The sequence below is a fragment of the Fringilla coelebs genome (assembly GCF_963513975.1).
Source record: "Fringilla coelebs genome assembly, chromosome: 6".
NCBI classification, from domain to species: domain Eukaryota; kingdom Metazoa; phylum Chordata; class Aves; order Passeriformes; family Fringillidae; genus Fringilla; species Fringilla coelebs.
Window position 1 is genome coordinate 7,472,582 of NC_140034.1, and position 26,101 is coordinate 7,498,682.

The following is a 26,101-nucleotide window of genomic DNA, read 5'->3' on the forward strand; positions in this document are numbered from 1 at the left end:
TTACTCACATGGGATAGTTCCGGAGAAGCTGGATGTTGTCACACAGGAGAGGTCCAGACACTGGTGGGAAGAGGGACTGGAACAGCTCCTGGAAGGATGAAAAAAAGCGCTCTTCTCGGGATCTGTGACAGAGCGTGGCGGTGGCTGCCAGCCCTGTGCTCCTGCATCACCTTGAAGCTCCAGGAGGGAGGGCGGAGGTATTAACGTGTGAAATTGCAGCGAGAAGGAAATACTTCCTCACGCAGCTCGCAGTGGTTTTTTCGCAGTTGAACTGTCCCACGCGGGGGCCGTGGGGCTGCGGTACAACACTCCATCGCCGGACACCCACACGGGTGACCGGAGCCTCCCCGTAAGCACCGGCCACCTCCTCCCCGTGGGGCTGCTTCGGGGGGAAAGCAGAGACTCCCCGTTCCCGGCGACGAGCCCGGGTGCGCGGGGAAGGGGCGGACTGCGGGGGGCCGGGAGAGCAGCGAGGCCGGACAGCCCGGCCGCGGGGTCCCGGGGGGCGTCCGCCGGCAAACGCTGCCCCGCCGCGGGTCCGGGGGGCTCCGCCGGAGGACGGGGAGGAGCCGGGCTGAGGGGGCTCCGGCAGCGCCAGCCCGCGCCGCGCCGCGTCCCCGGCGGCATGGGAGGAGAGCGGAGCGCGGCAGGGAGCCGCCCGCCGGGCCCCGGCATTGGCGGCGGCGCAGCAGCGCTGGCAGCGGCGGCGCCGGGAGCCGCGGCCGCCGAGGGGAGGGGTCCGGCTCCGTGCGGTCGCGGCGGAGCCGGCGCTGCGGCAGCGGCAGCGCGGCGGGGCGGAAGTCCTTTGTTGCAGCCGCGGCGGCAGCGGCAGCAGAAGCAGCGGCGGGAGCGGAGCGGGTACAGCTCCCCGTCGGCGGCCGCCGCCTCTCCCCGAGCCGCGGTAAGCGGGGCCCGGGGGCCGCCGCCGGGACCCGGGGAGGAGGAGGCGGGAGGCGGCCGCAGCTCCGCCGGCGGCGGGAGGTGGGAAGTGCCGAGCGGCGGCGTGGCCCGGCGCGGCCCGCCATAGTGGCGGCGGCGCTGCCAGGTAGGGGCTTTCCAGCCGCGGCCGGTCTCTGGCCGGCGGCCGGAGCGGTGACCTTGCGCCCGGCGGCCGGGCAGGGCACGGCGCGGAGCGGAGCGGCGCCGCGGGGACCGCGCGGGGGCTGAGCGGCGGCGCCGCGGCGGCGGCTCCGGCTCCGGCTCGCTCTTTCCCTCCCTCTTGCCCTCCCTCCTTCTCTCCGGGGGTCGCGGCGGGCGCGCTCCACCTGCGGGGCGGGGGTCGAGGGATGCCGCGCTGGAGAGCGAGAAGCGGCCTAGGGAGGTGCAGGGGCGAGAGGCGGGGAAGGGAAGGGAAGGGCACCGCGCCGCCCGCGTGGCTCCGGGGCTCGAAGTCGCGGTAAACATCTCGAGTGCCGCTATCGCGCCTGGCCCCGGCCCCCGCCGCGGGTCCCGCCGCTTCTCTTCCTTTTGTCTTCATAAAATAAACGCTCCAAAACTTCGAGTGAGTTGCGGTAGTTTAGCGAAAAACGGAGCGGAGCTGCAGCCCGGAGGGAATGCTCCACCCTGCCAGGCGGGAGACTTGGGTTTCACTCGGGGCTGGCAGTGCGCTGGATCGCCGTGGAGGCGGCTGGAAAGGAAGGGGAATACTTTTGTCACATAAAAAACAAGCCCTGTGCCGCTCTGGGAGCGGTGTGGAAAGTCTCGTTCTTCAAAGGAGTCCTCTTTTCTGCTCGGATAGAAAGGTAGTTGAAGAGAGTAGAGGAAATGGGACTGAAAACGCTGTGAGTTTGGGGCTGGGGTTTTATTCCTCTCTATTTTTCAGGATTTTTTGTAACTCCGTTTCTCAAGTTTACCTCCTGTTTCAGCTGATACAGGAGTGCCGGTTCCTCTTGACACGTAGGCGTTGGTAAACGGGTAGCATGGCTTGGACGCTGCTTAATATTTGGGTGTTTGCTGCCAGGTTGTCACTTGCTTGCATTATTTCCCTCGCACTCGAGTATCGCAAGGTAGAGCACGCACTGCAAAACTATCCGGGGTTGCAACAGTGCGGTGTTCCTTAGGCATTTAATTACACTAAACAAACATTCCTTTAATTAAAGGTGTTTGTTTAACATTCCTCATTACAGCTCTTGGAAAAACCCACAGAGCAGCCCGTGAGCAGGGGGATGCGGGCTTCTCGTTTTTGCCGAATTACAAGTTAAGCTTTCATGGCGAGCGGAGGAGAGGCGGGAGAGGCGTTGGGACCATATGGCCGTGGGGAAAACCGGCCAAACGCGAGCGGTTGCAGAGATTTTCCTAGGCAGCAACAGCAAAGCGAGTTGACAAGATTGTGGAGAGATTTTTGGATGACTGGCCAGAAAACCTAAGGAGTAACAAGTAGTATTAGCTGCCCTCTGCTGATGTTTGAGGTAGCAGGGAACCAGCACCCACTGGGGGGGTTGGATGCAGGTAATGAAGATGTGGGTTGGTGCTGTGTGGGAAGCTCAGAGAAGTAATAGAAGCCACTTCTTCCTAGTAGCCAGAAAGTTTTGTGTGGAATAAGATCACAGACTTAACAGATGCTTCAGCTCTGCTTGCACAAGTCTTTCCCTTCATGAGACTCAACCACTGTTGTCACTGGCACAGGAATTAGCAGCGATGACATTGAGAGTGCTCATGCCAACCAGGGATTTGGGTTTTTAGATGCTTTCTTACTTGAATGTCAGTGGCTGCTTCTTTCACAGATTTCTGTTCTTGCTGACACTGGAAAGCCCTGAAAATCCAGGATGGACAAAGCTGCAATAGCTATTTACCTGCTGGATGGAAATAGAGTAGATGCTCAGAACTGAGATAGTGAAAGTTTCCTGATAAAAGTCCAGTGTCCTTTCTCTTAGTTGTTACAGCTGGGCCTCTTACTAGAGTTGTTCTGGACCTACACACATGTAGAGTGAGAAGCCATGTGTTCATTTTACAGTTTGGGCAGTGGTTCTCCAGCAGTTGGGTTATTCAGCCCTGCCTTTGCTTGGGAATGGTAAACACCCTCACCCATAGAGTTCTGCTGTGGACACAGTGTGTGGGCACAGCAGCTGACATAATTTGCATGAGGACCGTTTATATCCTCAAATTAGTCTGGTAATTTTTAATTTGTGCACACAGTGTCACTGTGAAACTCCAGAATTCACTGGCTGTTGCTTTTTCTCACCCATATTAGTCTATTTCATTAGATGGAGACCCTAGTAGCCTTATTTTTATTTTTAGTATACTGAAAGTAAAATGGGAAACATTTAAGACCAGGAAGAGTCAAGAAAACCTGTAGTCTGATCTGTGTGTGACAAGTTACCTTGCTTCATTCATGTGCATCCAGCAACTTGTTACACCGAAGTGCAACCTGTATTTAGCCAAGGATTCTTTCCTGGAAGGCACCTGGGACTTCATTTGAGGGTCTCAAGATGTTGTTAAACCACCAAGATGCCTCCAGAAGTTGAAAGTTGGTGTAACTCAGCCAAGATGAAAAGGCTCATCTTTCTGCTGCAAAGCGTAAATTGGGTGTCATAGTTTTTCCCCCACTAATTGTTTCTTTTAAACATATCATTACCGTGTTGACTGACAACTGTAAAGGTGCCAGATAAAAGATAACTGTGACTTTCTGGAGTCAACCTTTGTGGCTAGCAAGTTACTTTAAAGGACTGCATGAGGTCTCTCTAGGACTTCTACTGCCTAGATCTGATCTAAAGTTGTTTGAAGTTGAGATGGGGCTTTAGCACAAACTCAGGTTTCTTATTTTTTTCTGTCAAGCTGTATTCCTTGTCTTTCAAGGAGTGTTCTGACCTAAGACCATGTAATGTATCTTAATTAGTTTTCAGTTAGCAGTTGAGAAGCATAACTTGCTAAAATTTGATGTCTGTTTCTCATTTGTGGGCATGGATGCTGAATCAGCAGAGAATTGCTGGCTGAGCAGTGGAGAACAGGGCATCCAGGAGTTCTGACAGCTCATGCTGGAGGCTTTGGAGCGTCCTCTCTTCCCCTGGTTCAAATCCTGCCCAAATGCCATGAAACTTGTTCTGTACATTGTGCAGGAGTCTGTTTAAAATGAGTTGATTCAGCCATCGGGATGTGTCTGAAGATGAGTATCTGCCTCACTGGAATCATCTTCCCAACTGACATGCCTGAAAGGCAGGTGATTGGAAGGGCTGGGAGAGCAGGATAAATTATACCTTTAGTCCTTCATAGCCTGAATAATGGAGCTTAATTACATTTTCCCTGGCAGTACATGGAATTCCCATAGCTGTTTTAATTTATGATCAAGGCTATGCTTGCAATGCAAAGTGATGCATACTGGCTGTAAGGTGGACAGTTGTCACCTGGCCCCAAGTTCTTTGCTGTTTTTTCAGTGTTTGTGTAAACTGAGGCACCAGAGCAATCTCTATGGCTTCCTATTGAGTATATCTAGGTAAAAGGTGTAGCCTGTTGACAGCTCCGTGGTCAGTGCAGTAGCAGAACACAAAAACTCCTTGGGCGTTGTGTGGAGAATTTATACATGTTCTGTAGGATTTTTTGCAGCATGTCAATGCTGTCATTTAGGAATCCAGGCTTTTTGGTAGATCTGACCCACAATGGCAAAATTAGGGGGAAGAGTTCTTGGGAACCCACACCAGGGTGGGGTATGGAGACAGACAGTGATGGGAGATTTGCTTTCTGATCCTCGTGCGCTTGTTTTTTGGATAACTGGGTGTTGTTTGCTTGAGGTTTTCCAGTCTCATTTTCTATTAGCACCAAATTCTCCACTCATTTATTGCACTTTTGTCCAGCCTGTTCTTGGTTTCCAAAGAAAAGGAGCCAGTAACTAAGCATGTAAGTGCTATGTTTTTGCCTGCTCAGCAGTGGAAATGCTGGGTTTTGAAAACCACCTACTAATTTTAGGAGCCGAAAGGCTCCTGAATTCTGAACCTTGTGGTATGTCTGTTTTAAAGACAGAGAAGTTAGCAAAAGAACTCCACTACTTCTTTGCTTGAGGACTTTTTTAACTTCTTTTGTTTTAAAACGTCTCAGAAAACTTTCAAGTGTGAGGAAATGACGGCATGGAGCTGTAGTAAATACCTATTTTTTCTTGTTAGCAGACTTAAAAACAACATAATTGGTTAGTGTAGTAGTGCAACTTAACCTTGTTCATGGTCACATCTGAATAGTATCTAAGTGGTGCTTCAAAAGAAAAGTCTGGTGGCAGACAAGTAGCTTGAATCAAAGCTTGGCAGTGTAAAAATAAATACTTATTAGGGAAATAAAATGCTTATGGAGACTTGAAGTTTGAAAATCAGAGTGAAAATACCCAAGTCAAATACCTTCAGTTTTCATTTTCATATCAGATGTTTTTCTAGCACATTTTTTCAGAACACCTCTCCATCATTCAGGATTGCTTCCAACATGGCCTGTGCTGCATTTACCACACAAATCAATCACTGCTGAAGATGGAGTCACTTGGGTTCCTTGTGGACTTGTGAGGTTGGTGTCTCCAGGATTTGGATGCTTCACAAAATGTGCTAGTCCGCTGGGCAAGTGGCTGGTGATTCTCCTCTCTTTGAAAAAGAGGATCAGAGATAATTAAAAGCTTTGGATTGACAAACTCATCTGTATGGAGCATTAATTTTTCAAGACACTCAGTGCTTAATACCTACAGAGGATAGCTCTCACTGGCCTCAGTTGTCACCAGTGGTGTTTACCTGTGTGAATAAATTGGACATCCAAAAAAAGTAAGCCAGGCTTATTAAAAAACCCAAAACTGAGAGACTGAAATTACTTGTCGTGGCATTGACAGCAGTGGGATTATGTTCTCCAAGCAGTGTATATTGCTGTGAGATTGTCCTTTTTGTCCCCCACTGCTCATTCACTTCACATCCTCCAAATGCTTGACCAAATGAGCAGGGATCTTGTCTTGTACTGCTGAGATCCTGGCCTGGATAGATCTGGAGGATGTGCTGAGTAAGGGAAATTTTGGTAAGAGGGATGGAAGAATATACTTTGGTGTATACATAATATATGTGTATATGTTGAATTTTCTGTAAAAAGACCTGTTTTCATTATAATAACTGGGTTTTTTTTCTAAAGCAAACTTCAAAAATAGTTTGCAGTACCGATCCACCCACATGAGTGATAAATGCAGATTGCTGCCATTTTAGCAATTAAAGTAACAAAGTAATGATAAATTACCATTTTCTGAGAACTTGCTCTTGTTGGGAAGGAGTTTGTCAGCAAGCCTGTCACGCTTGTTGATTGCAAAGGGATGGCAGGATTGGGGATTTGGGGTGCAGTTCCTGCTCTGAAGGCATGAATGCTGCAATTGTTTTCCACCCATCCCCCAGGAAGAGCCTGTCTGTGGTTTTTACCCCTTCTGCCCTAGGCTCTGCAGCCTGGCTCTTCCCAGCCCCTTGCCTAAATGGCTTCTTCCCTTGTTTAGACCTCATTGCACCCATTTTTAATTCCCACAGCTGCTTCCTAATCCCAGTGCCCTTCTCTTGGCTCAGCACTGTGCTCCCAGCCTTCTCTCCAGATTTCCAAAGGGTTTCCATCACATTCTCCTCACATTTCCCAATCTCCCTGTGTTTTCCCTACATCCCTTCCGGGCTCTGGCTCTCCCTCAGCCAGAGCTGGGCATCTTGTCCATCAGCTACCTTGAGGGAAGCTGAGACCCCATGGCGAGTCATGCTGTGGAGCAGTCTCCAGGAGGCTTTGCTGTCAGCTGTGACATTGTGGAGGTGGCACATAGAATCATGGAATGGTTTGGGTTGGAAGGGATCTTTAAATGCTTTATAGTCCAATTCCCCTGCAATGAGCAGGGATATCAACAAAATCAGGCTGCTCAGAGCCCAGTCCAGCCTGGCCTTGAGTGTTTCCAGGTTTGGGGCATCCACCACCCCTCTGGGCAACCTGTGCCAGTGTCTCAACACCCTCAAAATAAAAAATTTCTTCCCTCTATCTAAATCAACCCTTTTGTAGTTTAAAACCATGGCAGAGCTCTGTGCAAAAGGGGATTTCACTGTGGATGGCTCAGGCAGGCCCCTGTTTACTAACCAGCTGCTAGAAGATGAAATGTTCTCCTGTAATCTGAAGTTTCAATAACTAACAAAAGTCTTAAGTATGAATAAACTGATAATTTGTATCTTCGCCCCCTGAAGCATATAGTTTAGCCAAATTTAGGCAGATTTTTATATTGTGACAACATATCTAAGTCATAACGCTTTCTCCCACATAAAGTGTCTCCTGAAAGATTTTGGAAGAGAAACTTTTAATTTCTAAATGAAAAAATAATAATCTGCATACATGAAAGCTTTTTCCTAGTCTCAGTTTTGGAACCATTTTGGCTGAGGGCTTCTGTGGAGGAGGGAAGAAAAGTAATCAGTCCAAGGTTTCAGAAGGAAAGTTTTGCTGTTGCTGGTTGAAATGTGTTGAAGTTTTAAATAGCCCGACACAGGCTCTTGTGGTGGGAAGTTACATCCAGCAGGTTAATACAGCATCCAGAGGCAGGATGCCAGGACTCTCATTAACATAAATAACCTCATACACTCTGTTTTAATACCTACATGTAGTGCTACTGTGGTAGAGACCAAGTAAATGTCAAATCCAAAACCTTGCCATCCTGCTCAAACAGCCTCACGCTCCACCCTTTTTTCCCTGAGTTGTGGCATTGCTAGTGGGTCATTGTTGCATGTCAGGATCCACATGCTAAAAGCTTTGCAGGACTTTTCTGTCAAAAGGAGAAATACCTGTAACCATTTTCAGAGAAGACTTGAAAAAGGCCAGTTTGTGTGCTATCACTCGTTGTTCCCACCATCTGGAAACAACCCCATCTGCAGGTGCCTGCAGATGGTTTGTGACTACCTGTTTCGTACAAGCTTGCTGTTTTTCTATTGGAGGACACAGTGGAGTGCATCTAGTGTAAAAAAACCACAATTAAATAAAATATTTTGAACTTGCCACTTGATGAGGATGGAAGTTAACATGAGCTGTCCTGAGCCTTTTCTTGTCATGCTGGCAGCTCACACCGAGAGGCCAGTGGTGCCTTAGACGGGATCATCTCATTTTCTCATTGGTTTTCACTCTTAGAATGTGGAAGTTGAAGTTAATTCTTTATCATTATGCAGCTGCCATTCTTAATACAATAGATTGAGTAACATTTAAGCATCTAATGAATCGCCTCAAATCCAAAACACGTTACCACTTGGAAGAATATGAAGTGCACTTTTGTTATTACTTGATGTCAAGAGCTTTGCTGTTCATCACAGAAACTTCTGAAATCACCCAGTGACACAAATGATAATAACTTTCTGATGAAAAGATGTGGAGTGCTTCAGAGGTTCTCCTACTTTCAAAGACTGCCTTGCAAGTTAGTAAAAAAAGAGAAATTAATTCCATGCAATGAGTGGACATCACTTGGCCAAACCAATCTGAAAATTATTATGGCAGGGTGCGAGCCTAGAGTTCTGGGTGTGGAGGGTTGTGTTGAGAGGAGAGGAGCAGCTGCCATTCAGATGCTCGTTGTCAGGGTAGCTCAACCCAAATCTCAAGGTTCCTGTTGCCAGACAAGATCTTGTGCTGGGGGTGATCCATAGGAACTGCTGTGTGAGTTGGCAGTAGGGAATATTGCTGGGTGGGGTGAACATGTTCTTTTCTTGAGATCCTGGGAGCCTTTCTGCCATGGCAGTCCTTTGTGGAATGAAGAACGGGGACTTAATTCTAGGTTTGCTGCTTAACAAGCCAGGCAACGCCTATGACTTGCGAATTCAACACTAATTGTGGAATTTAATTTCTCTACCCATTTTTCCCCCTAGGAGATGTAAGCTGTTAGGGAAATAAGAAGAAAGACGGAGCATTTGTGTGTGTGTTGTGTTTAAAATTTGGGCAGTTGAAAGAGTGGTTGCAAATCAATCCATGCATTTCATTGAGTCATAAAATGCCCTTTAGTATATATTATTTGCTAGCCTGGACTTTATTTGCACAAACCTCATGCAGTTATTTGTATTTTTTGCCTTTCAAAATGTTAAGAACCCTCATTACTGCTTTATGGTTTTCATTTCAATTAGGGTGTTCTCTATACCTGCTTCTGGTTCCTTACCCCCTCAGTCTGTGCAGTTGGAACAGCTTATGTGTATCAGTAAAGGCTTTCCAGAGTGAGTCGTGACTAGGTGCTGGCCACACTTGGTGAAGTTTGTCTTTAATCAAACACACACCTCCTGTATACACTGCATTTCTTCTGGATATTTTTGTTAACATAAACCATGACGTTTTATTCCACTTTTCTCTTGAGGACAAGTTAGTCCTTTCACAGAGAGCAACCCTCAGCACTGGCAGACCTTTCTCTCTAGTCTTTGCCGAGGCTTCATTTCACCGTGGCTCCACCTCTGGCTTGCCGGCTCTCTCAGTTCTCCATTGCTGAGTTTTTCTTTGTCCGGTTTCCCATCTACGTGTTTTGGTTACATTTCAGCGCTCTGAACGAGCGGTTTTGAGAGCAGTTGGAGGCACGGCGTGCACCACTTCCTGCCTCTGCAGTCCCTGTGGCTGTCACGCAGCTCGCCTGGTCACCATCTGCAGCTCTGGGCTCAAACGTGGGACGTGCCACCGCAGCTGGGCTGCCCTCTGCTTCTGAGAAGGCGTTTGACTTTGCAGTTCCTGGTTTGCAAGACGCCTTGCAGAGAAGGTTGAGATGGTCCCTCAGCTGCCACAAAGAGCAAAATGTGTGGAGTAGCTTGTGTGGGTGCTCTGTTGTCTCTTAATTTCCTTTAATGGGGAGGGAAAGACCAGTTTGAGCCTGGCCTGGTTTCCAGTGTGTGTTGCATCATGTGCCTGTTGGACTGACAGGTAAAAAGGCAAGTTGAGACTGAAGAGTGGTTTCTGACAACCTTGTATAGGTGTTGTCCTGGGGCCATCTTACAGAAGTCTACCCTGTGAAGTTTTTGAAGTTCTGCATTTAGAATTCATATCTGAAAACCTTGGCTGTAGGACTTGGAGATACATTTGCTAATTTATATTCTAGCAGCTCTGATTGACATGTGTGCTGGTTATGTTTAATAGTTTACCAGTCTTGTAAGTCTAGTGGTGAGCACATGGAATTATGGATGCTTTAACTGGCATCAATATTCGTAAGTAGTTACCAGCAGAGATCTCCAGACAGGAAGCTGTACTGCAGACTGGCAGAATAGGAAGATCTAGAGAGAAAAGAAATGGCAGTTCCTCCCTATGTTGAAGTAGGCTTTGGGTTTTGTGCTCATGATTTAACAGATACCTTTTTCTTTATGCAGGGCTGTAATCGAAGTACAAGATGGCAAAAACCAGCCATAGCAACTATGTCCTTCAGCAGCTAAACAAGCAAAGAGAGTGGGGCTTTCTGTGCGACTGCTGCATCGCTATCGATGATATTTATTTTCAAGCACATAAAGCAGTCCTTGCTGCCTGCAGCGCCTATTTTAGGATGTTTTTTATGAACCATCAAAACACTACAGCCCAGCTGAATCTAAGCAACATGAAGATTAGTGCTGAATGCTTTGATCTTATTTTACAGTTCATGTATTTAGGAAAAATTATGACAGCCCCTGCCAATTTCGAGCAATTTAAAGTGGCCATGAACTATTTACAGCTATATAACGTACCTGAGTGTCTAGAAGATATACAGGATACAGACTCATCTAGTTTAAAATGTTCATCTCCTGCTTCTAGCACCCAGACTAGTAAAATGATATTTGGTGTGAGAATGTATGAAGATGCACTTGCTAGAAATGGCAGCGAAGCAAACAGGTGGGGCATGGAGCCACCAAGTTCAACGGTAAATACATCCCATAACAAAGAGCCTGAGGAAGAAACTTTGCACCTCAACAGCTTCCCCGAGCAACTGTTTGATGTCTGCAAAAAAAGCACCACGTCCAAATTCTCACACACGAAAGAGCGCGTGTCACACTCGCGCCGGTTTGGAAGGAGCTTCACCTGCGACAGCTGCGGGTTTAGTTTCAGCTGTGAAAAGCTACTGGATGAGCACGTGTTAACATGCACCAATAGGCATTCCTACCAAAGTGCCAGGTACTACAGTGCTGAGAAAATAGACTTTAGTGAAAAGAACTCTACTTCTAAAATGATCTCCACACAAACAGAAAAATACAAGGGGGACTCGAACCACGCTGCGGACGATTCATCGTCTCCAGTGTCAAACATCACAAGCAGAAAAAGCAGCACTGTTGCCTCTGAGACATCAGGCGAAGAAGGAAGTAGAGCCTCTGAGAGGAAGAGGATTATCATCAAGGTGGAGCCAGAGGACAATCCTACGGATGAGCTGAAGGATTTTAATATTATCAAGGTGGCAGATAAAGACTGCAATGAGTCTTCTGACAATGATGACCTAGACGATGAACAGGAAGAGCCGCTTTACAGATACTATGTCGAGGAAGAGATGAGAGAGAAGAGAAATGCTCGGAAGACTCTAAAGCCTCGCTTATCCATGGATGAGGATGAAAGAAAGTGTTTGAAAAGTCCACGGCACCTTAGCAGCAAGGCTTCTTCAGTGCAGGAAGATGTGGAGAATGCTCCCTGTGAACTTTGTGGGCTAACAATCACTGAGGAAGATCTGTCCTCTCATTATTTATCCAAACACATAGAAAATATATGTGCTTGTGGCAAGTGTGGTCAAATACTGGTCAAAGGCAAGCAGCTACAGGAGCATGCACAGACCTGTGGAGAACCCCAGGATCTGACCATGAACGGGATCAGAAATTCTGAGGAGAAAATGGACTTGGAAGAAAATCCCGAGGAGCAGTCAGAAATAAGGGACATGATGTTTGCAGAGATGCTAGAGGACTTCAGGGACAGTCACTTCCAAATGAACAGCCTTCAAAAAAACCAGTTATACAAGCATTCTGCCTGTCCTTTCCGGTGCCCTAATTGTGGCCAGCGTTTTGATACTGAAAATCTAGTGGTTGAACATATGTCAAACTGCCTGGAGCAAGATCTGTTCAAGAACTCCATGTTGGAAGAGAATGAGAGGGATCACAGGCGTAAGCATTTCTGCAACCTTTGCGGGAAAGGATTTTATCAGCGTTGCCACTTGCGGGAACACTATACCGTTCATACCAAGGAAAAACAGTTTGTTTGTCAGACATGTGGGAAGCAGTTCTTAAGAGAGCGCCAGTTGCGGCTCCACAATGATATGCACAAAGGCATGGCCAGGTATGTCTGTTCCATTTGTGATCAAGGAAACTTCCGAAAACATGACCATGTACGGCATATGATATCTCACTTATCAGCTGGAGAGACTATATGCCAGGTCTGCTTTCAGATATTCCCAAATAATGAGCAACTGGAGCAGCACAGGGATGTTCATCTGTATACATGTGGAGTATGTGGAGCAAAATTTAATTTGAGGAAAGATATGAGATCTCACTATAATGCCAAGCATTTGAAAAGAACATAAGCATAAACATACTGTTAAAGCATTAAGTTGGCAGCAGAGAGAACACCAAAGCAAAGCATAAGTATAGTAAAAAAATTTGAAAAGGAAAAAAAATTGAAAATAAGTCTCTTTTTTATTATTTTTTTAAGACCCTCCTAACCGTAGGTGTCTATTTAGGCTCATTAAGTATAAAGCTTTGAAAAGCATCATGTGTTTAATTATTACATTTTCACTGTTTCCTAATACCAGTTTCTGTTCTTAATTTTATTGTTTTACTACGTAGATATACAAATCATTATTTTTAAACTGTAGATTAAAAGCACAATGTTACCCCTTCACTGACTGCTATTAAACAGTTCTCGGATCCATGTCCGTAAGATGAGTGCTTTAATATTTCCATGTGTTGTTTCTTCATGTGAAAATTTTAGATGCCAGCGATTAACGTGCAAGAGCATAATTGTTCGTAACCCCCAAATTAATTTTCAAAGTGAAAAAAAACCCAAACAAACCCAAACCAACAATGCCAAGAAATAATCCTTTGGGCTCTGACTCTGCTGCAGGGGCAGAGCTGGCTGTCCTGGTCCCCTGCTTCTTGGCTTTGCTGGAAGGTGCTTCCCAGGGGTGAGAGCACATAGGCTCAGTTAACCCTTGCAGGCTTGGGCTGCTGTGCACAAGGGGGAAGGGAATTGATGACTCTTGGGATAACCAAGAGGTTCCAGCACAGTGGTTGTTTTCCACATGGGAAGTCCTAGCAGAGCTGTTCAACTGATGTTGGCCTTTCTTTCACTGTCTGTACCTCTGTGGGTATATTTAACCTGCTTATCCTAACATACGAGGAGGAGTGGCCCTGGTGGGTTGCTAGGAATGCAGTATGGCCATGTGCACTGAACACTGCATTTTCAGCCTAGCTGTGAACTGTGTCTTGCTGCTTATGTTGGAAAGTCAAAAGCAGGGGGAATGTGGAGATAGTCCCATTGCTTGGGACCTTAAGGTTTTTTTGCTTCTTGTTTTCATGATACTTTATGAATGTTGTTTTTCAACAAGAATATAACAAGAAAAGACTGCAGAGTTTGTTTAATAAATGTAAAGATATTTTATGCCTTTTAAGATTTCTTTCTGATTCTAGCAGAGCCCTAATCTGTGCAGCTTGTCTCTTAATTTAATTGAATTTAAAAATCCTACTAAGTACCAGCTGACACCAATTCAATGAAGCACTTTGGCCTTTGAGAGAGCAACTGGCTTTGACTCTTAGGCACCAGCTGTCTAAACGTTTGTTAAGTGTGTGATTTGTGATGGGGTGGAGGAAAGGATCCTAATACATAATTGTGGAGAAAACAATTAAAAAATAAAACTTAGTTGTACTTTCTCCCAGCAGATCTCACTTTATCAAAGAGGATGGTAATGCTATTTCCCACTGAGCTGTGGAGGGAGAAAAGTAATTTAGATCAGCAATTAAGGCAGTTGGATTAGATGATCATTGCAGGTCCCTTCCAGCTGAAATGTTCTATCACCTCATGTGCCAGTGGTGGAGTTGAGAATAGGAGCCAAGAGCTGATGGTCTAGTCCAGGGCTTCCATGTGATTGTTTCTGTCAGAGCTGAGTTTCATTCCTAGTTTCTTGGGGATTATGAAGGGTATTGAATTTTAATTTTAGACTATTCAGAGGAGTGAATATACAATTCAGAATCTCCACTTCAGCTGTTAAAAGTAGTGTGAGTTGCCTTGCATTTATTCAATTTCAAATGTGCATTATGGTTTCTCTTGGTTGGCAGACGTGTGCATTTCTGCAGTGATGGAGAAGGCTCCCCCACCAGCCCTTGGTTCTGAGCCAGCAGCTGCTCTGAGGCACCAGCTGCTTCAGGCACAGTTTAGTGGGCTTTTAGTGTTTTGCTTTAACTGCTCAGTCCTTTGTTTTGTTGTATGATGCTGAAGTCAACCGAGTCCTCAACAGCACTGGAGCCAGAAGAGCACAGGCAGGAATACATGAATACTCCAGCACTCCAGAGCTGGGGGCTTCATACACTGCACACAGTGATTCTCTGACATGCAGGTTATCCCTCACAGTATCAGCTGGATTGGGAAAAGCAGTCAAGGGAAGTGAAGGAGAACTGGAGAGCGCTGGGGGAGCTGGCAGGAGGGTCTCGTGGCACGGGAGGAATAGGAAGAATGACTGGGAGAAGAGATCCTGAATGGGAGGGAGTGGCAAAGGCAGGCAGGATCAGAGCTGTGCAGTGGGAAGCAAATCCCAAAGGTGGCATGGAGGGGGTGGCTGGAGGAGTGGATAAAATGTCCCGGCTGTGAGAGCGGAGTGAGGATGACTCAGCTTGGCTGGGGAGCTGTGGGCCTGAGCCATGAGCTCACGAACGCCGGTTGCGTACCAAGCACGGCCGGCCCCGCTGCCCGCAGCGCCGCGGGGACACGGCACAGGCCAGATTAAAGACCTTGCTGAAAGGCAGGAGGTGACCTCTGCCATGTAAGGGATCAGTCCTGAATTCGGTGAAGGGCCAAGGGTGATTTATAGAGCCTCCTGCTCAGGATCAGGAGCCCTTGTTTAGAGCCTATTGGTCTGAACTTGACCCAGAAATGTTTCTTAAAAAATGTGACTTCCTAGTGCAAGTAGACCTGTCAACTACAGATGTTAAATGGAGAAACTGGGAATGATGGTATTTACGTGTACTATCTAACTTTATAAACACCCTGAATACCTCTGTTTTTCAATTATGAGCTGTGTTGTTGTAGTAGCCTTTCAAAGTAAAAGTTTGTTAAACCTTTCCAACTGAACTTGAATTGATGTTTTTTCCTGTTCTAGGGAAACAAAACCCAGTGCCTTGGAGTTCACATGTATGAAAGTCCATGCTAAGGCTCACAAAGAGCATGAATTGCACTGCAGGGAAGCTTAAAAGTGGATGTACTTACATGTAGGCAGAAAAAATCAGAATGACTGACGTAGCCTGAGAAGTGATCAAGGGCAGTATAGGAGAACATAAACAAGTCAGCCTGGCTTGCAAGTAGATAGGTGTTTAAATAGATGAGTATTTGAGATAAAATGTAAAAGCGTGCAGGGGAACAGCATGGGACTGTTAGAGAAAAGGCCTGGAGTGACAGGAGGAATTTAGCTGCTGTGAAAGGGGAGAAGGTCTGGGTGCTGAGGCAGCCTGCGGCTGGCCACTCCTGAATGTTCTCCCCAGAACGGGACAACATCTGCAGGGGAGTGAAATGATGGTGTTTCAGTGCTTCTACCATACAAAAATGATTAAATGTGGAGACATTTTAATGATTAAATGTGGGACATTACAAAAACAGACATGAAAAAAAAATCAACAGCAGTTATCCTAGAAGTTTTGCTGTTACTTGAAAGACCGTGAAGGGGAAACAAAAATATTTAAGAGTTCTTTTCCTCTCATTTGTGCTTTTCTCTTGCCATAACATTGTTCCTTTCTGTCTCCTTAGTGAATATTAGTGTGTAAAAACACTTAAGGATCTTTAAAACTGGAGGTGTAAGCATTGCACAAGGCGTAGTCAGAAAGAAAAAGATTTGCTGAATGCCATAAGTTATATTTTAAAGTGATTTGCTATTCTTATTTTTGGAGGACCTCTCTGTGTTCTATTGTTTTTCCCATTTTGGGAGTGCTATGGGCTGCAATCCTAAGAATTTTTAAGTGGCCAGCCTAGCTCTTAGCTTTCAAGATTTACTGAAAGTTAAAAAGAGGGAATTCATGAAGACCTGTATGAGCTTTAAAATATCACAAAAGCTATTGAGCTTCTTTTTCAGTTTCAGAGGAGATGTTTAAAATGTTAATATATATATACTTGTAAATGTTTCCTGCTGACTTGTTAGTTCAAAGAGTATTTACATTTGTGTATAATGATATTTGTAGCCAACAGGTCTGTGGAGAAATCTTGATTTCAATAAATAGAGTATCATGGAATTCTAAGAATTTATGCTTTAATTAGGGGATTTCTCTATGTAATACTTTCAGTTGGTGTAAAACATATAATTCAGCGTATTTTTTATTCAAAGCTGTAGACAGAAAATATATTGCCCTGGAGAATGTATTAAAAATACATTATTATAAAAGTGAATAGTTTGACTACACGATTGTATTTGAATAATCTAGTGCTAAACCATCAAGAGTCTCAGAGCTATTGGTGAGGACATGAATTTGCTCGTGGAGGCTGTGCCACCTTGATCCCTGGCAGTCCTTTACTTCTGTCCATTAGTTTCAGCTCTCCTCTCCGCTGTGTGCCACCCTCTCCATTGTCAAAGAGCACGTACCTATGGAGCTGCACAATGCACTGAATCAAACAACAGGCTTTTTTCTATTCCCTGTGGGGCTGGTTTTTGGCTGGATCAGTTCCCTGCTGTGCTTCCCTCTCCATCTCTGTGTCAGATCCAGTGCAAGCACAATAGAAGGGGTGGCACGAGAGGAGGAATGAGTGGCTGGGAGGGGGCTCCTTTGCTTAAACGAGCTGTACCAGAACTCAGAGCAGGTCCCGAATTTAACTCGGTCTCTGTCTCCCCCAAGCATCCTCGGGGAAGCTGAACTCTTACATTCATCTCCTGTTTCCTGATAAGGAAAAAGGCAGCCCAACCTCTTACAAATGAGACACATCTCTGCTATCTGCCCTCTCCGTGAGAACTGGAAACCTTCCTGCATTCAGCTCATCCCACAAATATGCTCTGGAGCTTTCTTAGTGTTTCTTGAAGCAGACTGGGTAGTGCTCTGCACCACTGGGTTTGTGTGGTTGGCCTGGCCCGAGGCCAGGAATGAGCTGGGCCCCTTGTCTGGCCAAACACCAGGAATGGCTCCCACCTTCCTCTGGCCTTCCTGCCCTCCAGCTGTGGGCCCAGATGCAGCTGTGGAGCTCCTCTGTTGCCCTGTGCCCCTCACTGCTTTTCTGAGTAAGGGGAGACAGTCGTCTCATTTTGGTCTAATGCTGAAAGCTCAGGGTAATTCCATGTGTAAATTAAGCTTATGCTGGCAGTATCTGTTACTATCCCTGTGTGCTTCTGACTTTAAGTGCTTCTCAATCTCAGAGGGTTAAAAATCTAACCTTCTGACTTCCCTAATTCTCAGCTGGTTTGATGCTTGTCGCAGACTTAAAGACCTACAAGATGAAGCATGACTAATTTGACTTTATAAAGTCTGCTGAAAGCTAGAAATTCGGAACATGTTTTCAAAAGCTGACATTTCTGTAGGTCTCAGCTATAAACCAGTTTTCTGTATTTTCTTCCAACTTCCAAAAAACTCCTAAAGTATTGCTGTGCGATGTATTCTTGAGACGTGTGAGTAGGCTGAGATTTTGTAGGGGAAAGATGCCAAAAATCAGGACACATTTTATAAATTAAGTGTCTTTTGCTACTTTTACAGTCACTTCCACAATTCTGGAATTAATTGTGATTTTATTTTTTTAATGCACAAAGACAAATCTTAATTTGTAACAGGGCAGTAGAGCTCATGACTCAGGAATCACTTCATCATGACTATAAATATTCATCCCTGAAACAAACAGCCCATGTTCCTTTTCATGTACTTGAATGGCCAGTGCCAGCTTCATAGGAGAAATGCTATCAGATCTTTATTTGGGTTATTTTTACCCTCAAATATCTTGAAGGGTGGGGATTTTTTTATTAATTTAAGACATAAGAAAACAACGTTGTGCATCATGCTTTTAGAGAAATGGTTTTCAGTAATTCACGCAGATTCCCTGTGTAAGAGTGGTTGGAAATACATTTCTAAAGTTTCTTATTAATATATAAAAGGGAACATAACAGAACTGTGAGATGAGAAATCTTCAGATGGTCCAAGGCCAGGTTTGATTGTCTCTTTTGTGTAGCCAGCATGGCACACCTCACCCCAGCAACCTTGAGGTTCAGACGTGGTCAGAATCTTTGATTCTCTTGCTAGAAAATGAAAAGGTTTAATCCTTTCCTGTGCCTTCTGGCATACTAAAAACCATAGTAAATCTTCCTGCAGCTACAACCACAAAAACAATGCTGCATGTAGAATTTCCGGTGGGAGAAAAAAAAAAAGAAATTGTTCAAGAACTTCCCTCTCTGACAAAGTTCTGCTGCATTTATTGTTTTCACTAAACTCATGTGTGATTTGCATCAATGAGATTTTGGGGTGTACTTTTTTTCGTGTGCAAATAAGACGTGACTTCAGATAAGTATGTCTTGTAGTTCTGTAGACATCCCAAGACTCCTGACAGGGAATGAGTGCATTCCTTATAGGCCTCTAAATCCTGGAAGCTGTGTTGATTGTAGGAAATCCACTGGAAATCAGGACTGTTGTAAATCCTTAGTTTCTCAATTTGTCTGTCAGGCAAAGTGCCACCAGTGTCAGAAATTGCCAAGGTCTCTGCAGCAGCTGTGTTGCCAACACAAAAGATGCAAAAATCAGTCATTCTCCCTCTCTTTTCCCCCATCTCCCCTGATGACAAGGTTACTATTTTAGAAATGCATCCTTTCAGCTCTTTTATTTGCCTTCTGTTTTTTGAAAAGGAAGATTTGCTTTCTTCCTGTTTTGAAGCAATGATTAGGGCTAAAAGTGGCTTTTTTTAATAGTTCTCACATGTTCAGTACACAACTCAGTAATACCTGTTCTCTCCTTTTTAGGTAACCATCCCCTATATTGCGGGTGGTCACCAGAGGGACTTCTACTTCTGACTCCCCAGAAAATGAAAGGGAAAAATAACATATTATCCTTCTCTCCAAGGCAAAAGCCCCAAAGACCATGAAAGTTTGTGGAAATGCAGATAAGCTGGCTAAAAATAGAGTTTGCTGAATACCATAAATTGCTTTTGGTTTTGGCAGCAGATACACAAGACTTCTGGTATCGGTTATGCTCCTCTTACACAAGTCGTTGTTAGGGCTTTTATTTAGGATGCTAAAGATGGTGCCCTGGTTTCTTCCCTGCCTGTGGGTTTCCTACTGGTACCTACTAGTAGAGTCCCAGCTTCCAAATTACTGAGGTTCTGGCTTCTAGCCACTGGTTATTGAATTACTTAGAATAAATCAGAAACATTTTAAGAGACAAAATCTAAAGTATCCCTCCTTTGGGAAAAGAATAGATACAGTAATATTTTAGGAAGAAGAAATACAGGGTGGAATCTTTTGGAACTGATGAAGAAATTGTCTTAGTATGTCCCACAGCCCAGGAGAGAGCTCAGATGTCTGAGCAACATTGTTATCAGGTGAATTAAATAGAAGTTGTGTACACTTACATATGCTGTAAAATATGACACTTAATACTCTGCATGCCTGGAAGTCTGAGGGTTAGCCCCACCTAGTCTGCTTTCAGATGGATTGTGTTTCACTTAGATTTTACTGGGCATTGCTGACACAGTCAGTTCTGCCAGAAAAGACAGAGGTCCTGATGTACAGGAACTTAAAAACTGGAAAATAACTCGGTCAAGACGCAAGAGATTTTACAGTAATTGTTACAGGTCTTTCAGCTTTATTTTCAGTTTGTTGTGCAAAGAGTTAAATAGTTCAAAGGCAGTTTCCTTTGGAGAATGTTTATTTGATCAAGTTCAGTGTGGCTTAGACTCCAAATAGAAATACCAACTTCAGAGCACTGCTATGAGAGAAGGAATGAATAGTCTGTGGCCTACCAGACCTCACAAGTTATGTTGGTTTGTTACACGGAGTCAAAACAAAGATGTCCCTTAGAACAGATATACATTAACTCAGTGTATTTCACATACCACATCTTTTATCTCCCATCTACTTCTCTCCCTGGTCCAAGGCCACTGAGATCCTGGATGAACTGCAATCTCCTCAGTGAAAAGCATATATATGGTGTGATTGGACCATTCAAGCTACTTAGATTGTTAGAGAATGTCAGGGGAGCTACTGCTCCTGTTTACTAAGACTGAAGTACTACATCCTTTGGATTTTGGAACAGTGCTTATCTTTGCTTCTTGGTTCCCTTTACATTGCAGGAAGCAGGGTGAGGAAGAACCCAGTGGGTGCTTCTCTTAGATGGAGCCTGGGATATCTTGTTGGCTGAGGCGTGTTGTTGTTTTGTGTCTTCAGGTCCTCAGCTGGCTGAATCTTCAGACTTCTAATAAATGCACTAAGCCTTGAAAAAGCATTACTAATGCATGAGGAGATTCACCAAGCTCAGCCACTGAACATAAGAATGGAACCCATGCAGATGCTGTTAGCGCAGGAACCTGGTATCGAGCCAAATCTGGAGAGCCATCTTTGATCTGTCTCCAGATCCTCCTTTTATTTGTAAACATCCAGCTAATCACAGACTTCCTCTGACTTTGATGAAGTGGAAGGAGCCGCATCCTCTGAGAGCTCTGGGAAGGGCTGGAATTCTGCAGAGGCTCAGGATGCGGGGTGGGGGTTCCAGCGCCATCTCGTGGCTCGCTGGGACCGCGCCTGTCCCTGTTCCCAGGGCTGGAATGCTCCAGTTTGCTGGGAGAAGGCGAAGCAGATCCTCCCGCGGCTGTGCGTCCCCAACAGTTCTGTGCTTAGGGTAGCTGGGCGGTTTTAGTCTGCGAGGAGGGCACAACGTTTTATCTCTGATCTCCCTTCCTGTGGGCTGCAGGCTCCCGGCAGTGCCGGCAGCTCTGTGTGTGCTTCACCCCACCCCACCACAGCTGGCACTGATTAGCAGTGTTTCTGCTGTCTCATCGGAAAAATGTGATTTAATATTCACAGGCAGCCCACCTTCCCGCACTCAGAGGTGGTCCCACACAGCACAGCCGATGTATTTCAGGGAGGTGATGGAATGAACCTCAGTCGTGTGTGTGAGTTGTCCGTGATTTGGAAATGACAGAGATTTTGGACTGCAAAGTGCCGGCTAACATGGTAATGAACAGCAATGGCAAACACTGATGTCCAGAGGAAAAACAGTGCTCACATGCATACTGTAGTTAGAACATCTTTTTTCCCTCCTTTGTTAGTTTACAAAAAAAAAAAAGAAACAAAAAGTACTTCCTGCCATCTAAGCTAGTCATGTAAGAGTTACTTTGCAATAACAGTGCTGGACCAGTGAATTCCCCTCCAAGATTTTAAGGATGTGGTAAGCAGACATATGGCCTTGCTGCCAGAACCAGCAGTACTTTGAAGGTAGCAATTTGCCCAAGACGTGTTTCCCCTGTTCACATTGTCACAGCACAAAGCAAAAGCCTTTTGTCCCAGCTGGCCTTTTTGCCCACCTTAAGTATGTGACATGGCACAGAGGGCAGATAAAATACCAGACAAGCCTGGGCCTGGCACATGCAGTGAGTGAGAGCCTGGCCACGGTGCACACCGAGGTGTGGAGCATCACTCAAGGCTTTCTTCTCCAAGGTGTGCCAGGAAATTCAGCCCAGAGCTGGCCTCAAGGATGCTTTGGCAGGTAAGTAATGCAAAGAGCTGCTAAACCTAGTTCATGTGCAGCCTCTGCAGTGTAGTCACAACCACTTCGGCCAGGGCTGCCACAGTCTCATAGAAATACCAAGTGTAAATTATCTAGAAGTGGCACAATCAGATACTGTGTACAATGTGATTCACATACTCAGAGAAAGAAATCAGTGTGCAAAAAATCCCCCAACAACCCTGAGGATTGCCCTCAAAAGCTACAACCATGCATTTCCAGTTTCTCAGTTGTTCCTCTTGGACACAAAACTGCTCATAATTATCATGAACTAGTGTGGTTGAAAGAGACTTCCTGAAACTGTAAATATTTATATAATTTCTCTGCATTTAACCTAAAATAAGAGTTTGGGGGGTGTGTGGAGTGTGTGTGTCGAGTAAATACATAACAGTTACCTCTGAGTTAGGCAAGATAAAAAAAAAAAAGCACAACCAAAAATACAGTCAAATATGAAGCAGTAAGAAGTATTCATGATTGGGGGTGTTCCATGCTGTGAGTGGCTGAGGGGAAATAATACTTGTGCAATTTTTTGAGCATCCACTAAGCCAAGCCATAAAATCACTGCTGCAAAGTAACACATACAGTATGAAAACTTAATTCTGGGGGGTTTGGGAAGTGAAGTTTTTTCTTCAGCAAATCTGTAGCTGTTTTGAAAACAGAAGGCAAAGGAAAAAGAAGCAAAAAGTTTCTGAAACAAGATGACAACATTGTTTAAGGTCGTGTTCTGGTGGGGTAGGGGTTGAAGGAAATGTATGGCTTTTTAAAAGAGTTCCTGACTGTGGTGGGTGCTCTGAATATAACTGAAGGATGGGTATTTAGAGCAAAACCACACATGGTGAGGTGGGAGGGACCACATCATGCTAGCAAATACAGTACTGCAGTGTGGGCTTCTGACTTTTAATATTTTTCTTGCATTTCTTTTCTGCATGGCAGTAGTGAAATAGGGACTTCTAAGCTTCTGAACAACTGAGAGAACCAGATTTGGAGAAGACATGAGGAAGAACTGGTCGGCAAAAGATTTCATAAAAACTCAGAACCTCGTGTGCCAGATCTGAATTGGCACCACCTTTGCTTTTTTGACATACTGCAGCAGTCGCAAAAGGCACCAAAGCAGTCAAATTAGAACATGCAGTAAAAGTCGTTTTGGACTCTTCTATGTATCATAAATCTTGCTTCTTTGTGACTATTACTTACAGCTGTAAGAAACAAATTCGAAGTCTTTCATGGAGCAGACAGCCAAAAAAGGCAGATGCCAGGTGTTAAGGGCTGCACTGAAATGAATTTGCAAAATTTCTATCCACATGCTGGAGTGCTCCTTTTCTGAAATGCGGCTTTTTAGAGTTGCTGTCAAAAACTGTGTAGATTTTTTAGTTCAAACATTACAAGTGTATACTCATGCACAATGATAAACTATCAAGTGTTTAAAAAAAAAAAAAAAAAAAGAGAGGTGAAAAAAATCTTAAAAACTGAGGACAGAGGGTCCCTGAGAAAGGACAGGATGGTGAGAGAGATCCAGCTGACATGATTTCCCCTGCTGCCATGATCATCATTTGCAAGCTGAAGAGGACCTTCCATGGAGCACAGTGCTTGTATGTGGAGAGTAAAGAAATGGTGCTCTGGTCTTTTAAAAAGAATGGTGAAAATTTTTTACCAAGAAGGAGATGAGTAAATGTAAAATAATCTTCACATGGCAGAGGGTGCACGTTGTTCTAGAGCTAAGCCTTGCAAAAGCTGGCTCGAAGAAGAGAATCAGACGTTCATGTTCAGATTTGAACATTTTAGGAATAGCAATGTTTCCATCTAAATTAATGGGGGGAGGGAAAAACCCTAACTAAAAAAGCAATAAGGCAGTAAATGTTCCAAATTAGGAAGCATGAATTATAAAAATATCAATTTCTTTTGCTTCCCTCAGACAACAGTGGATCAAATTAAGACATGTAAGCAGACTAAACATGCTGATTATATTCTGCTGTAGTTACATATTTTACTAATTCTACTCATGATTATAAAAGGATGTTTCATTGTTCGCTATAACTGTTATCTCAAGAAGAGTCTGTCTATAATTTTATTTATAATTGGCATCATTTTCATTACTGTTGTTACAAAGTGTGTACAATATTGTCTGTATTGCAGCTTGTATAGGGCATGTGTCTGTGCTTGCTTTACTCTTGGAGTTTATAAAGTTACTATACGAATGCAAGAAAAGATGTTCAGATATCTTTGAATGTGGTTCCTTAATCTAATTACATAGCCCCCAATGTTTCAGCATATAGATGTTGAAGGTATCAGCCTTATTAACACATAACACCTTAATGCAGGTATTTTAAAAGCCTCCAGTGCAGCACTGGAACGCTGACACTTCAGTCCCAGTGGCTGTATGGAGCAAAGGGGAGGATTGTGAATATCTGGGCAAAGCTGGATACCACTGGGGACTCTGCAGGGAGAAGGCACAAGATACCTAAGGGCAAATGGGATGTGCTTTCTATAGAAAACATGAAGGACCTTAAGAGCAGGACCACCACAAGGTAGATGAGAGAGAGAAGGGAATACATTTATAGCATCGCCTTCAACAGTATGCAAAGTGTAGGACATCTAGAACAGGCTGTGACTGTTCTATAACTTAGCAATTACTTCCAGTCTATGTAGAGTATCAGTAAAGACATTCCAGGTTAGTTATCATCATCTTTAAAGCTTATTCTGTGCTTTGCGACAGTATCTTTAATAAAATACTCTTACAAATCTGCTTATTATTCTGATTTAATTCCATCTTATACCTGAATTGATAACAGTCCTGGCAACAGGGTGAAGGTACCACCTGCTTCATCGGCTCCTGTGTTTTTCCCATTCACCTGCCAATGACAAGAGGGAAAACAGAGATGAATAATTACCAAATAATCATAGAAATGAGAAAGCAAGAGGAATTAATATCATGCTACCATTCAATTATTATAAAAATTTTTCACACTAAGCATATCAGTAAATCTGAGAGATTATTCACATACTGATCTCTGAGTAGAGAAGTATTGGTCTTTGCCTGTGTTTACACTACACCGTTTATCTTGTTTAAGACTTAGCATAATTTTCCAGCTTCACAGTTACTGCCAATAATTGCAGTATATTATTTAACCCCATCACAGCAGATCTAGATAAAATTCCATGTTTTCATTTATTTACCACCAGGACCATATAGAGTATCCTTTTAATATCTTCAAACAAGACCAAGCCGAGTTCAGGTACATTAACAGATAAGATTAGAATTCAGAATAATCCTGGCAAGGTGCAGATGAATCTGAAAAGATATTATTTAATAGGAACAAGTGCAAGCTGGAACTATTAGCTATGCAAGTAAAGGAAAGCTGCTTAATTTCATAGAATGGTTGGGTTAAGGAAAGGACCTTAAGGACCATCTAATTCCCATGCCCTGCCATGGGCAGGGGCACCTTTCACCAGAACAGGCTGCTCAAAGCCCCATCCAATCTGTCCTTGAACACTCCCGAGATGGGGCAGCCACAGCTACTCTGGGAAACCTGTGCCAGGGCCTCACTCATCCTCACAGTAAAGGATTTCTTCCTTATATCTAAACTAAATCTACCCTTTCAATTTCAATTGAAAAGAATTGATGCATTATTTTGGATCATATTCTGAGAATTAATCTGCAACATTATGATGTTGCAAATAAAGCTAAAAACTGAAATGTAGAAACTGGAGTGTCATCTGCTTCTTCAGAACCACCAAGGCAAGAGCTGGTGACATCTCTAGTTTTGAAGCATAGCATTTGAAATCTAAGATGCAAGGTGCATGCAGAGAATCCAGGAGAAAGCAGGAAACCAAGAAGACTTTGCTTCTGAGTACTGGTTGAGTAATTTCAAGTCATTTTACAGAAGAGATGGTGGAGGGAAAATACAATGATTTTCATATAAAAATCTGGTTGCAAAGAAAAATGGCACAACTGTTTCTCATATCCAAAGTCAATATGAATAAAAATAATTGCCTGAAATTGCAAGAAAGGAAATCTTGGTTAAACACAAAATGGGACTAAATGACCTGTTGAGGTCATTTCTAATCTGATTCTGTGATTGCTGGAAAACATTTTGCTTTAAAGTCACTTGCTTAGGATTCAGTAGAGCTGGTACTAGCCACAAGAAAAGGAGGCTGCAGTTAAAGGAATAAAGAACACTGCCTAAAAGCACAGCACACCAGTTTATCTAGTTAGCACTAGTGATACTAACTTCAGCTTTTAATCATGCCTTAGCAAACTGGCAGAAGTCTATGTAAATAAATGTGCTTAAAACCCACTTAATTATAAAATAATTATTCCTTGA

At 44.2% G+C, this 26,101-nt stretch overlaps 1 protein-coding gene across 3 annotated transcripts; it reads left to right on the top strand.

Annotated features, from left to right (window-relative positions):
- Nucleotides 1-626: 626 nt before the first annotated feature.
- Nucleotides 627-24,488, top strand: ZBTB1 (zinc finger and BTB domain containing 1). 3 transcript variants are annotated; one of them, XM_084207557.1, is made up of 3 exons: nucleotides 627-901; nucleotides 10,269-12,180; nucleotides 22,713-24,488. In XM_084207557.1, exons 2-3 carry the CDS (start codon nucleotides 10,289-10,291, stop codon nucleotides 22,747-22,749), a joined length of 1,929 nt encoding a protein of 642 aa, XP_084063683.1. In that variant the 5' UTR covers nucleotides 627-901; nucleotides 10,269-10,288; the 3' UTR covers nucleotides 22,750-24,488. The 3 variants fall into 3 exon arrangements, with proteins under 3 accessions (XP_084063683.1, XP_084063681.1, XP_084063682.1); XM_084207555.1 differs by lacking the exon at nucleotides 22,713-24,488 and having other exon boundaries at nucleotides 10,269-13,542; XM_084207556.1 differs by lacking the exons at nucleotides 627-901; nucleotides 22,713-24,488 and adding an exon at nucleotides 916-1,045 and having other exon boundaries at nucleotides 10,269-13,542.
- The last annotated feature ends 1,613 nt before the right edge of the window (nucleotides 24,489-26,101 follow it).

Bases quoted from the DNA above. Each gene is read 5' to 3' on its own strand.
- ZBTB1 (XM_084207555.1), top strand. From the start codon at position 10,289: ATGGCAAAAACCAGCCATAGCAACTATGTCCTTCAGCAGCTAAACAAG.